General features: G+C 37.3%; 1 protein-coding gene across 6 annotated transcripts in view; it reads right to left on the minus strand.

The window, feature by feature from the left end:
- The window catches only part of grik5 (glutamate receptor, ionotropic, kainate 5), a 157605-nt gene that overhangs the window by 33365 nt on the left and 110593 nt on the right, over positions 1-13647 (minus strand). For all 6 annotated transcript variants that reach the window (XM_038284387.1, XM_038284389.1, XM_038284388.1 and 3 more), the window contains exons 10-13: positions 12647-12805; positions 12114-12266; positions 6627-6731; positions 3239-3346 (exon numbers count right to left, since the gene is read on the minus strand). In XM_038284387.1, coding sequence (XP_038140315.1) covers positions 3239-3346; positions 6627-6731; positions 12114-12266; positions 12647-12805 — 525 coding nt within the window. The remainder of the gene's footprint in view (positions 1-3238; positions 3347-6626; positions 6732-12113; positions 12267-12646; positions 12806-13647) is intronic.

The raw sequence follows: 13647 nt of genomic DNA on the forward strand, positions 1-13647 counted from the left end.
TCAAAGACCTGCCATATCAGAATATAGATGATGTTTTGCCTAATAAAAAACCCTTTATATGGTTCTTTTTACATTAAGAGGTCAATGTACTTGTGTGCATTGATGGTTGTCCTGGGTGTTTTAATTTTAAAGTTTAAGATTATATCTTGACATTGGGATTAGGTTCTTTTGTAGAGAGGAGATTTTATGGTCGCATTAATAACAGATACTGTTCCATCTCAAGACCACCACACTATACCTACAGTACTGTGACTGTCAGTATGGAGCTTTTTGTCTAAATCGCTCCTTTATGCTGAATATAACATGATGCACATCTCTCCAAGTGTTTTAGTTATCCCAGACCACAAAGTTATTCTCTCTGTGGTCATCATTTAATTTGCGGCAAATATAAAACAGAACTTTGATTGCTTTTGGAATTCTCTAAAGATGCACTGTTTTTATTCTCTCTATTGCGGAATCACAGCCCCTGAGTGATTTAGTTGACATCCGCAGTGCTTTAGCTGTTCCACTGCGTTCTTTTTTGACCCGTTAGATGAGATCTGTATGTGTCTCTAGAGTAGCTTTGATAACCTAAATGCTCATGGGAAAATTCCCTCTTGTTCAATGATTTCTCTACTTTTGGAAAATAAATCTCACTGTGGTTTGTTGGAATCTTAAGAACACCACTTTGTCAGTGTCTCTGATAGATGTCTGATAGACATCTATCATTGACTGACTGATAGACGTCAATGACTTTGTTTCTCAAGTGTTCTTATGTTTCTTAGATCACCGCAGGATGTTTTGCTTTTTAGATTGTTTAGCATACTTCATGCTGTGTACTTTCTTAGTAACTTGAAAGGCCAACAAGAAAGGTAGAAATCAGGTTAAGGTGTTGCTGTTAGAATTGATGCAACTTTCCAGCCATTAACTACTCATCTTGAATAAAAAGGTGTTGGCTGTCTGAGGGACAGGGTGGTTTGTGTAGCCTTTTCCTTCATTGCAGCACTCCTATGTATTTACAAATATTATTACTTTGTTTAAAAGGTATCGTGATGATCTAGAAAAATGTGAGACTGACAAAAAAGCAAAAACAGAATTAACTCAAAAGGGGGAACATACTTTTAACAGCAAACCTCCATTTTAGGTCTTTTATCAGCTAAAAATAATTTTGAAAGGTTTGTCAGGAGGAAAATATATATCTGTAAATGCATTAAGGGATGTTCAAGAGACATTTTTCCAGTTTGACCTCTGTTAGCTAAAAGTCAGCGCGCCTGAGCCTCAGCAGAGTCAGTACATTGTAGAACATTTTTATCTGCCCCCTGTGTGACTCTCACCGCTATAGAAGTCCAACTGAAAATTGCTTCAATAGACAAAATTCGATACCCGGAGATGGCTCCAGAAGCAGGTTATAGGAGAAAAAACCTTGACAGCTTAAAAAAAAGACTACAGTCTGTCCAGTGAATAAAACTGATGCAGATAAACTTCGCTAACAGCTTGGCTATCACAGTGAATGTTCGCTTTATGTCAAAAGTGGTGCAGCTGGGAAATAAATGCATGACGGTTCACGAGAAAAAGGTTCAGTCCCAGAAACCTGAATCTGTAATCTGTTGATTGATAAAGTTTTAGCCTACCAAGTGATTTAAATGAAAAAAGAAATGACACAGTCTTTATGTATGAAATCTAAGTGCAGCACACTAGTGTGAAATAACAATAAAACCGGTGATGAATAAGCATTCATTTTCCTGACATGGTGGGGCTGACTTTCATTAATTATGGCAACAAAGTCTCAGACAAAGGAACAATTCCTAAACTTCAATAGAAAGCATTATTGAAATTCTTTTTTTTTTTTTTTTATCAAAATTTGACCACCTTATGATAGGGAAAAAAAAGTCTAACCATGGTAAGACGATCAGTTCTCTACAGTAAACTGTAGTTAGGGTGGGTGGGCTACAGTAATGATGAAGAAAGGTCATTTGTGTTCATGTAACGGTCATCTTAAGTGAATTCAAACTGAACTTAGACTTGTATAACATTATATTATGTCAGTTTTATCATTTAAATGGAGCATGGAAAAGGAAGTCTGGTTTGAAGAATCCTCAATAAGAAAATTCTATGGATTGTTCAGTTTCAAAATAATCAGCTTTAGCCTTGACAAACCTATAATAGTTGATTACTAGTCCATACTCAAGCTACTCAGACGATGCACAAACAGGGGCCTCCGTTTTGTTTATTTTCAGTAAGAGCATCTCAAACCCTCATTCATAATGATCCTAGTATCCTAGGCATGCCCTCCTTGTTCAGTCTCCTGGAGTTTACAATGAGTTCATTCAACTTGCTAAGACTTAGAACTTCATTGTTGTCCAGAATCCAGGCTTCTGATCTCTTCTTTTTAAAATTCATCAGAGTCGTATACACAAAACGATAATGATGGTGTCATCTGCAAAATTTAGGTTTGGCAGAACAAGAGTGGGTGAGAAAAACATGCCCTAACACACATCTCATCTCTATGGGATACATTTGTTTGCTCAACTGTTAACTGTAAGAAAATGATCAAATTAAGTGTACAGAAAAAGTCAATAAAAGACATAGGAGACCATGCATATAAAAGAAAGAGCAGAAAACAATTCAGAAACCATTTCATTGTCTTTAGATATAGTTTGGCCTGCATGCAAAATGCAAAGGGTCATCTGGGGCAGTTAAACAGGATTTGCACAAACTTTTGTGCTCAATGCTCTTTTATGAAACACAGTTAAGTGTAATTGAAGTGAATGTTTTAGATTTTTCAGCAATAGAGATCAAAGTGGTCTTGTCACAGGGCACTTGTAATTCACTCTGTATATGTTTCAGTTGTTTTAGCAAGATATATTTTCTGTCTATATTGCTCCTTAGCTTACAAGAAACAGAAACCACATGTTAAAAAAATTAACATTACAATATGTAGAGATCAAAATGTGACAAAAAGCATTTTGGGTTTAATTTAAACTTTTTTAAATGAAGCACAGTTTTATTATGAAGATGAAAATATATAACATGTCATTGAACATAAAAAAATGACAGAAGGACACTTAAAAAGACTAGCACTCTGGTCATTTAGTAACACGTCCTTCTCAGTGCTATGTCAGTTTCTATGACAGCAACAGCCACGGTTAAATTTCAAGAAACAGACCCAAGCACAGCGTGAGCTCCAGCGCAGCAGGCAAGCACAAAAACAGCTTGGTACTTGCCAGTGTGGACACTAGCGAGGTAGTTGTGACCTTACCAGAATGGTGGTGACAATGAGGGTCTTGTTCGCCAGCGTCTCTGAGACATTAATGTCCAAACTAGTGGAGTTCATCGCCAAAGTGTTGTTGGAGTACCAGATCCCAATCTAACACAGAATACAGAGCAAGAAAAAATCAATAACTATTGTGGAATAAATAATGTGCTTTTAAGCTCCATTGCACTGGTTTCATATCATGGCAGACTAAGAGCTCAAGTATATCAGTCAGCACATCCATCATTAAAGTCTATTTTAAACTGCAAACAACATTCATTACTTTATTTTTTCTTTAGAGTCTGTAACCAGCTGTATATCTATGTTGATATAATAGTTCCCACAGGAACCAAAAAGTGCTGTAATGTGCACTATTATAAACCAATTGCTATTTACAAGCAAAGCAACAAGCTGGCAACAAACTGGCATAGATGGGAATAAGAAGCATTCATGATTAGCTGTTTTATTGCCACATCTCTTTTCTTTACTTACACATTTCTTGAATTGCATAATAGACCATTTATTTCCATTTTATGGAGACAGTAAAGTCACTTAGGTGCATAAGTGTGTGATTATGACTTAACCAACATCCAGACTAGATCCGCAGCTTCCAGAGCAATTTCTTCAGAATATTACTGTACATGTTTCAGCGGGTCAGAAGACAGGTAATGGCTCCACTGACAAAATCACAGCATTTCTATTACAGCTTCTTTTTAATCCTGACCTGACATTTAAGAGAGCCACTTTTTTAACTGCTTCTGCCTGCCTCAAGTGGATGTCACCATACAAAAGAGATGGGTAAAGTTAAAATGTTAATTACTGCAGCCAATTTTTTTTCAGTTTTTTGGATTTTAGCAAGAAGTATGAAGATTTATTTTTTGGTGTATGTATAGGAGACACAGGAGAGATCTGGATAATATACTAAGGATAAAGTAGGAGGAAGCGTTTCCTCCAGACAAGGAGCTTTATCTCCTTTCTTTAAACGTAGTTTTAATGTTTAATCTCTCCCTATTTATGTATAAAGGATAAAAGAGCCCACATATAGCCAAAAAAACAAAACAGAAATATATAAAAGAGACATTAGGTTGGTTCACTGGATTTATTTATTTTTTTTTTTTTTTTTTACAATCATTCAATAAATTAAGAAACTTTTTTACGATGTTATGTGCTCACTTATATACTCCCATTTTTGGCTACTTTTTTGCCTTTATTCATAGATGGATTTGTTTAGCATTTCATGTATCATCTAATAGCATGCAGTGGGTATTACATATAAAATGAAAGGACAATTTGAGACATGTTTCTTTTACTGTTTTACAAATACAGATCTTTAAAGTATGTTGAGCATTTCTATTCAGCCCCTTTTCCTCTGATACCCCTAAATAACAATCCGTGGGAACTGATTGCCTTTCTGAATAACTGCTTTTCAAAGCCTATGGGAAAATCACTTTAGGTTTTTGAAAACAGCATGACAATAGAAAACTATTTTTCATCTGTTTTAATCTCATATGTTTCCAGAATTAAGTAAATAACTTTGCCAAATATGACTTGAATGAGAAAAGATTAAAAAAAATATATGTGATATGAATTAAATCAACGTGATTTAAATAATTTACGGCTGGAACATGAATGTTGTATGGTCATTCTTCTCACATTCATGAAGGATATAAAAACAATAAATTCAACAGATTAAAAGTACAGGAAGAAGCGAGGTGAGAACTCCAGGTCAGCAGCAACATAATAGCCGGTGCCCCCTGTGCATAAACAGAGTTGGCCTGTGTGCAGTTTAATCTCAGCATATATACCGCTGTTTTGTAAAGGCCTTAGAGGTTTGTTAGGATATGTTAGACAACAAATAATACAGGAGATCAGGTCAGGGATAAAGTGGGGGAGAGATTTAAAGCAGCGTTAGGTTATGAAACTATTTCCCAAGCATTAAATATTTCATAGAACACTTTTCAATGTCCACCTCAAAAAATGTAAAATCTTAGACTGCAAATGTAGGGTTAGTTATACGCTATGTTAAACATGTTCCCATTGAAAACCTGAGGCACACCCAAAAAGCTTGCAGCTGTAATTGTGCCAGTAACTGTGCCAATTACTGGCACACAAAAAAATGCATACCAAAGTCATACATAGAATGCTCTACTTCCTGTTTGTGTTCCACATAAAATTCCAGCGATATAAAATTTGGTTGTAATGTGTAAAAAATCGAGAGCAAGTAAAGTAGCTACTCACAGATTCAACAACAAAGCTATTCTTCATATTTCACTTCCATAGTGAATTGTATTATGCAATCTTTTAATGCAACACCAAAAGAATGTAAAACAATGTAAAACATGACTGGTAAGAAATGAAACTGTTTGTCAAGAACTGGGTATTTTATTGCTATTAAGATATAAAGAATAAATTGCTGTCATTTAAATAATGTATTTATTTATTTATACTTATTGAATTTTGTTTGTTTGGCACAGAATTGTCTCTGTTGCATACTGAGATAATTCTCAAATGACATGCCACTTTTTTCTACTCTTTGCTGCTCCAAAGAAACATCCCAGCTCTGCTGTAGGTTGGAAGTGTCAAACTAATTATTTTATCAGGCCACTTCAGCATTTTCAAGTCTTTAAAAAGGCCAGTGGTAGCTGTAAAAGAAACTTTTAATTTAATAATTTCATTTACAAAGAGCATGGTGCTCTGGTACCATCCCACCCATTTATTTAGCAGTTTTACCCTCTGTGTACACCTTAAAAAGACTGTATGCCTCTGCTTTATGGCATGATATGGCTTTTTTGGCACTTGAGAGCAGGATACATTGCTATGGTGGGCCAGCCCCAGGCCTTGTGTTTTGCACTTTTTATTTAAAGACAAAAGAGTTTTTAAAAAATCTATATCGATCAATTCTGCTGCAAGCCTCCAGCCATTTTTTATGCACAAGATAGAGTGTTCAAAAGGACTGTTTAAAGGGTGAGCACATATTTAATACTGTGTCCAGAACAAGAAACAAGATTTTTCTGTATCCATAGTTTTAAATAGATAATAATGTAGTTTTAACTGACAATAAATTGAAGTTAGAGGGAGATATAAATACATCCAGACATGTAACCAGGTCTGCACAAATGATTCAGAGAAATGAGGAACAATATAAACAGCATCTAACTGCTAAACATGCTATTGCACTTGGTTTTTAATATGTCTTCTTCTGTAGATAAACACATTTTCTAGTTAAGCACACATGCATTTAATAATGCAGAGATACGGGTAAGCTTATGTTGACACAAACCTCCCTGTAAAATGCCTGCATTGGCTCTCCAGAACCATCCAGGTGACCTGTAACTAAGCCTAAGCCTAAAGCTGCTGTAAGCTGGCCGCTATATCATAACAGGTGGCTCCTGACCTCTTTGTGGCCTCCTCTGTATTTCTCCAGGATCCGCAGGGTGTAGTTGGTTCTCTGACCTTTGCTGTTGAACTCCACTCGCCCCGTCAGGCCATCGTACTCCACCTGGTAGGCAGATGGAGAAGGATATGAGGAAGTATGACAGTAGCAGAGGAGCAAAAAAGGAAATTAGGAAAAATGCACCCAAATATAATCAGTGCTCTGCATGAAAACAACAGTGCCTTTCATAATCGATCATAATTAGACAGCTAAAAACAACAGTCTCTAGAGGAGCTGAGAGCCAAAAAACAAGAAAGCATGACACACAAGGTTAAAGATAATGATAGAGAGAGAATAAGTGAGAGAAAATGGCCAAATCTGGCCTCGGCAGTAATGATCATTTCTGGATCAACTAGGAGAAAGTGACTGATCGAGAGGCTCAGAGAGGGCAGAAGAGAAAGTCAACAGCCTTTTTAATAAGACCCAGACCTACACGTTCCACCTCAGCTTGGCCGCTCCACAGCCCAGGTGCTGGCACAGTTTGAAGGAACTATGATGAATAGCAGAGCACTGGAGATGGAGCGCACCATGATGTTGACTAACAAAGACAGATGTCGGGCAGATGGGCCGCAGGCAATGAGAGATGGGACACAGGCTGCCTTGACAACAGGTCGTTGATGAAGGAAGCAGACGACCAAAGAAGGGAGATGACCAAAAACATCAACAGACAGAGGTTACACGCAAGATGAGATGCTGATGATACACATGGTGAACATTTATGCTTTTATTTATCAATAGGCTTAAAAATATGAACTGACCAAAGATTTGGATTTTGATTTAATAGAAGAGGAATTTTCTCTCTTTTGAGTTAATCGCGTCAACTGGGGTAAAGCTGATCTACAGTAATGTTGTTTATATGAAATTCAAACTAGATCTTTAATATAAATGTCGATCAGATTATTTGTTTTCATATATGAAATATTTGAACTTCCTTTTTTTTTCTTTTTTCTTTTTTTTTTTTTTTTTTACAAAGATTGAATTTAAATGTCTGGATTTTTGCATTTTGGAGAAGTATTTATATCCTTAAATGTTGTTCTTACATTTGATAACCAAAACATTTGATGAAGTTAATTCAACACATTAGATTCTTCTTTTAAAGCTACAGTGTGTAATTTTTAGCGACATCCAGTGTTGTGCCTGAACGCGTTCATTGAACGAAAGTTCATGAACTCGTTCATATTTTGGGCGAACGTGAACTGAACGTACTGCATTATTTCCTGATGAACGTTATTGTGAACTCATTCATTCTGGCGTCTGTGAACGGCACGCTCTCTCAGTTCAACTCCGTTCAATAGGTTGCCAGATTTCTATAGAGCCCTCCAGGCAAAACCCCGGCTAAATCACACCGTAAACAGGCCTTAATATGTAGCGGGAAAAACACCCAATCTGGCAACAGCAGCTACCAGCGTCGTAGCCTACAGCCGCGTGCGTCATCAAAAAAAAATGCAGCGTGGAAGCCACAGGAGCATGGAGGCGACTTAAAACAGGTTTATGACCAGGTGGTCGGTGAGGATGATGGCAACAAGTTTGCCCGCCGGCTTTCAGTAAAAAAATCCGCACTTCAGTAACCTTAAATTCCTACCTCAGCCTGGTCCCTCAGTTTGTGTTAGTAAAATCTTCTTGAGCGGAGGTCTTCAACAGGGGATCCGCGACCCCTAGGGGGTCTACGGAGGTACTGCATGAGGGTCTGCATGGTTAGTTGATATTTTTATATTCCCCCCCCCGCATTTTTTCCCCCACTAATTGAAATGTCTTTAAATACTCATTAACATGAAATCAACACACTGTAGTAAACAGATAAATGGAGGCAGAAGATGTCTTTCAGTCATCAATGCACACATTCAGCGACACACAGGAGCTCTTTCAAGCTGGGCACCGTTTCATTCACAACACCTGTCCCATCAACCAGGAATCAGAATCAGAAAAACTTTAATAATCCCAGGGAGAAATTAATTTCTTTACATTACTCCATCTGTAATAGAGTGACTATAGGACACAATTTCATACAATATATATAGTTAGGGGGTCCCTGCTCCATCTCGCCATCAGTTTGGGGGTCCTTGGTCTGGAAAACATAGAAGACCCCTGTTCTTGAGGGTTTTACTATCCATGTAACTTGTTTGTTAAACCTGCCTGGTATAATTTTCCAGGATTCCTTTTTAGTATGTATTGAAATGGAATTTCAAATGGAAAAAATTATTAAAATAAAAAAAAAAACATTTGCACCTTAAAGACTACTTTCCTATTTTTCTTTTAATAATTACTCATAAAAAAGACCATTCAAGCAGCACATTTTTCCTGATGTTTTTGAGAATATACTGTAGGGGTGAAAGCTGCAGCTGCTACTAGTGTGAAGTGAATGGACAGCAACAAAGCGTTAAAGCAACAATGGGGAAATGCTGTCCCCTCAATGCTAATGTAAACCCTGGTTGGATAAGGATTCAAAACTGGATATGAAGATGAAATCTGACGCACAGTTTCAGTGTTACAACTGATAAAATAATTGCTGTCTGTAGTTCTACAGTAGGCTATGGTGTAATTGAGCAATATATGAAAAAAAAAAAAAAAAAGAACTATGAACTAGTTCGTTTTTTGGAATTGTGAACTATGAACTGAACTAGTTCATTTTAAAATGTGTGAACTGAACTTTGAACTAGTTCACGTAGAAAGAGAACTTTCCCAACACTGGCGACATCTAACGTCCAGACTGCAGACTGCAGCAACATGAACATCTTCCCCCCACCGCTTCTCCCCCCCAACAGTACGGCGAGCGTTACGGGACAAAATGTCTTCCACGATGTCATCATCACCTACCTTCTCAAGTGATGAGGTTTGTTTACATAGATAATTTTACAGATAGTATTTCATTAGTCTATGTAGGGTATAGATTTCATGTAGACTTAAACAACTTGCCGTAGTTACTTTCGAGCGTAATGGGCGATCTCGCAATCGCTAGTTTGTTGGCTCTGCGCTGCCGTAGCGCAAAGATGTCTGCCTCCATGGCTGCGAGACCCGCTCCTATGTAATTATAAATAATGAATTCTAAGGCAACGCAAATATTAAGGTTAAGAGGCTGAGCTCATAGATGATGATACATAACATAGTTATGTAAAATATATTACATTTCTGACTTTATATCCCTGTAATTATTACACACTGTAGCTTTAATATAGGATATTTAAAACAGTGTACATGTTTTTTATTTTGCCCATACTTCAAAATGAGATCCAGTCCAACCACAGCCCTGAAATGTCTCCCAGTTATTAGCAACAGTTGCCTTTCTGTATATACGTACAAGCAGAGTACGTTTCTAAACAATGACCAAAGCATTATGGGGTCTAGTTTGACTCTCTTCTAAAAAACATATTTCAGGAACTGCTTGATAGATTTTCAGCTACACAATGGAGTAATTACTTTAATGTCCCCATCACCTCAGGCTTTAGGAAACAAAAGCATTCTTTCTAATATTTTATTGATCATTAGAAAATGAGCAGCAGCTAAATCAATAACAAAAACAACTGTAAGTAACCAACCTATTTTTATTTGACAGGAGCTTGATAAAGAAGCATCATATTTTTTATATGAATCAGTCTCCTAATCAGCTTAACCCGAAATACCTGCCGACGTCCCTCGCTCAAGCTACAGCTAATCAAAGACAGATCACACTTAAGCCAGGAGGCCAATCGTTTCTCAAGATGCTTTCTTCAAGAAGAAGGTCCAGCTTCCCCATGCAGCGCTTTAGCCAACGTTTGACCCACCTCCAACCTATCTCTCATAGTCCACTCTGGCTTTTTCCACCACCAGTGTCTAATCCTCTTCCTAAGTTATTCATACAGGCTCCTGATGACTTGCAGCATAAAGTCTTCTGCAGGGGGCTGAGTGCCAAAGAACTTGTTTTTATTCATGTCAATAAAATCTTTCTAATTCCACCTTTTCTCTGTGTGAGTCTCTCCAGGTTGAAATATACGTACATGTTTAAAGAAAGAAAAATCTTCAATGGTGTTATGAAATGCAAACATTTTATCCCTTCATACATCTGTTTGCAAAAGTTTTGGATTTGATAATGAAATTATAACGAGATTAAAGTTAGCAATGCTTTTTGCATGTTTATGTCATAAATTTAGATATGAAATTATAATGATATTTTTTTTTCATTATAATTATTAAATAGAACATAACCACAGTAGAAAACCTGAAGAGACAAAAATCACTTCTGCAGTTTGTGACCCTTCAAACCTTATCCCCGCTATCAGCCTCTTAAGCACCATTTGTCAGTCTGACAAAAAAAAAAAGGACGTAATGCCAAAAAAATCAGACAAAGAAGGTGAAAAAATACCATTCAGACATAAGCACTTTTCTGCTTTGCCGTAGAATTACTAAATGTCAGCTACAAAAGAAAGCATTATTCTGAAAAGAAGGAAAAGTTTCCAGCAGAGCTGCTTGAAGGATTGCCAGGTGGGTAAATCAAAACCCTTACAACGTAAAAGACCTTCACTTGCATTTAGCTGACACTGAAGTGATGGTGTGCTGTTCTATTGTATAGTAAGAAGCGCACAAAAACAGCAATTTAGACACAAGTAATATAAAGTCAACGCCTCTTGCATTTTCACAACTAAAAAAGCAGCTCCACAAGCCTAAAAAGGTGCCTTGAACATTTTGGACGGATGTACTGTAGATAATAGGAAGAAACATTCTGTGTGCAATCAGTAGGGGGTGTAATAAAAAGCTCATCACCCCTAGCTGTTAATCATGATCCTTGTACTAATGTTTAAGCCACACATTTTAATTTTAATTTAACTTTATTGATCTCAAACTGGAGAAATTCATCTCTTGGGGTTAAGGGTCTTGCTCAGGAACCCAGATTGCAGGCTGTGGGGATCAAACCGGGTACTTGCAACCTTCTCAGAGTACAAGCACAATGCCCTAACCACAAGGCCAACACCTTGCCAAGTATGGGAGACATTTTTTTCTTTTAGGAAGGACTGGAGGAATAGGGAAAAAACAAAAATTATTCTGATATTTAGATAAACTTTTGGGTTTCTAAGTAGTTGTTTTTTCATGTTGGATTAAATACTTTTATGAAGACCGAATATGAAAGTTCCTTATAAATTTGTGAAGCATATCTCTACTGTAATGAGGATGGATGGATGGATGGATGGAAGGATGGATGAATTAGATATTGTCATTTTGCATAAAAAAATGCTGAATAATTACCAAACATTTTCCTAAGTTTAACCCTAGTAACCAATGTAGATCTTATGAGTCCAGTTTCTTTTATTTGAAAATGAATAAGACATAATCATAAAACAATCAGGAATAAAGTGTCAAACTGATTTTTGCCTGATTAGACATGTTTTGGTCAGTTACAAATTTTTGCAAGACAGATGGGATGCGTTTTATAATATATGTCAATGCAATGTTTAAGTGAAAGATTTGGGAGGCATTTACCATGCGCAGATAATTCATGAGACTGGTCCCGTGTTGCCAGATCTGAGGCGAGGTGCAGCTCAGGGGCTTTACTCCAATTTCCTGACTGCGGTTCAATTCCCTGACCGCCCCCACAACCACATGTACGGCATCAAACATCAGCGCTGAAGAGAGCTGTTGAGAGAGAACAGAAGACAAAGGGAGGGAGGCAGTAAGGGCAGGATGGATGGAAACACGGGAAGAACGGGAAATGAGACATGGCAGAGGATGTAATGAGGAGGGAGGCGCTAACATTAATGATTGAAAGGATAACAAGGATGAAGGAAGAGAGGAGAAAAAAAGACATTGGAAATGAGTAAATAAAGGAAAGAGAGATGGATACAGTACATCAATAGCTATTAAATACAACCAAAGGAGCAGCTAAATCTCTTTAAATGGTTCATGAATCATCAGCAGGGACTGAGCAGCTTAATATTGCGTGGCAAACAAACAAAGCTTTATAAATAGTACAAAGCATTTGTATTCTCAAGTCCTTGCTGGTTTGAGACACTAACCGCAGGGCCAGGGTACGTCAAATCACAGCCCTCCCTCCATGAAAGATTCAGGCTCCTGATGAACTCCAAATAGAATGGATGTGTGGTGTTAAACATAGAGAAACCCAAAATGTTGGAATGTTCATCCACGATATCATCCAGCCTCAGAAGGGGGAAGTCCTGGAAAAGCAACAGTGAAAGAGAGAGGACATTCAGGTGAGAGGGAAGGTTGGTGATACAGTTAAATCCAAAAGTGTTCAAACAGTGTTTCCTTCCACCTGTTTTCCCTTTACAGCCATATCATTCATTGCGTTTTAATGGTAATTTATTAATAGACCAAAACAAAATAGTTCTTAATTCATTCATAATTCCTAAATTGGAACAATTAAAGCTCTTGGAGTGATTCTGTTTACATAAATTATTTTTATGTCTCGCCACATATTAATAAAATAAACTTGGGTCTTGGCTGAGGTGGATTGATTCCAACCCAAAAGTATGCTTTGATATGAAAAATGCTTTGGAGGCTCTAATTTTATGTCTTGGGTGATTATAGATGGTAAACCTACTCGACTCATGTCCTTTGCAACAACTAGCTGTTTTTTGCCACACGTTTAGTTACATTCCTATTCTCATAATCCCTGAGTATCTCCATTGTCCCTGTTGAAGAAAAAGATCCTTACAGCATGATCTGCTGTCGCTATGTTTAACTACTGCATTGGTTGACCTACATGTGAAGTTTTGCATGTAAGCCGAAATTATCAATTAGTATCTTATCTAAGCACAGCACCTTTTCTGTATTTGCATCCACTGTATGGCTTGGGGCAAACTGCCAGCATGACTTCCTTTTGCTTTATTTGAAAACCAGATTTTTTTTTTCTTGCCTCAGTAAATCCAGCTTTGCATTGTGCATGACCTAAGTAGCCCTGTCGACAGATTCTCCCACCTAAGCTGTGGACCTCTTGCGCACCTAAAAAGAAGCCATTGGCCCCATGACTGCATTTATGATTATCTACTTTCCTCAC

The sequence above is a fragment of the Cyprinodon tularosa genome, unplaced genomic scaffold (assembly GCF_016077235.1).
Source record: "Cyprinodon tularosa strain WSP-4 unplaced genomic scaffold, ASM1607723v1 ctg2, whole genome shotgun sequence".
Lineage (NCBI taxonomy): Eukaryota > Metazoa > Chordata > Actinopteri > Cyprinodontiformes > Cyprinodontidae > Cyprinodon > Cyprinodon tularosa.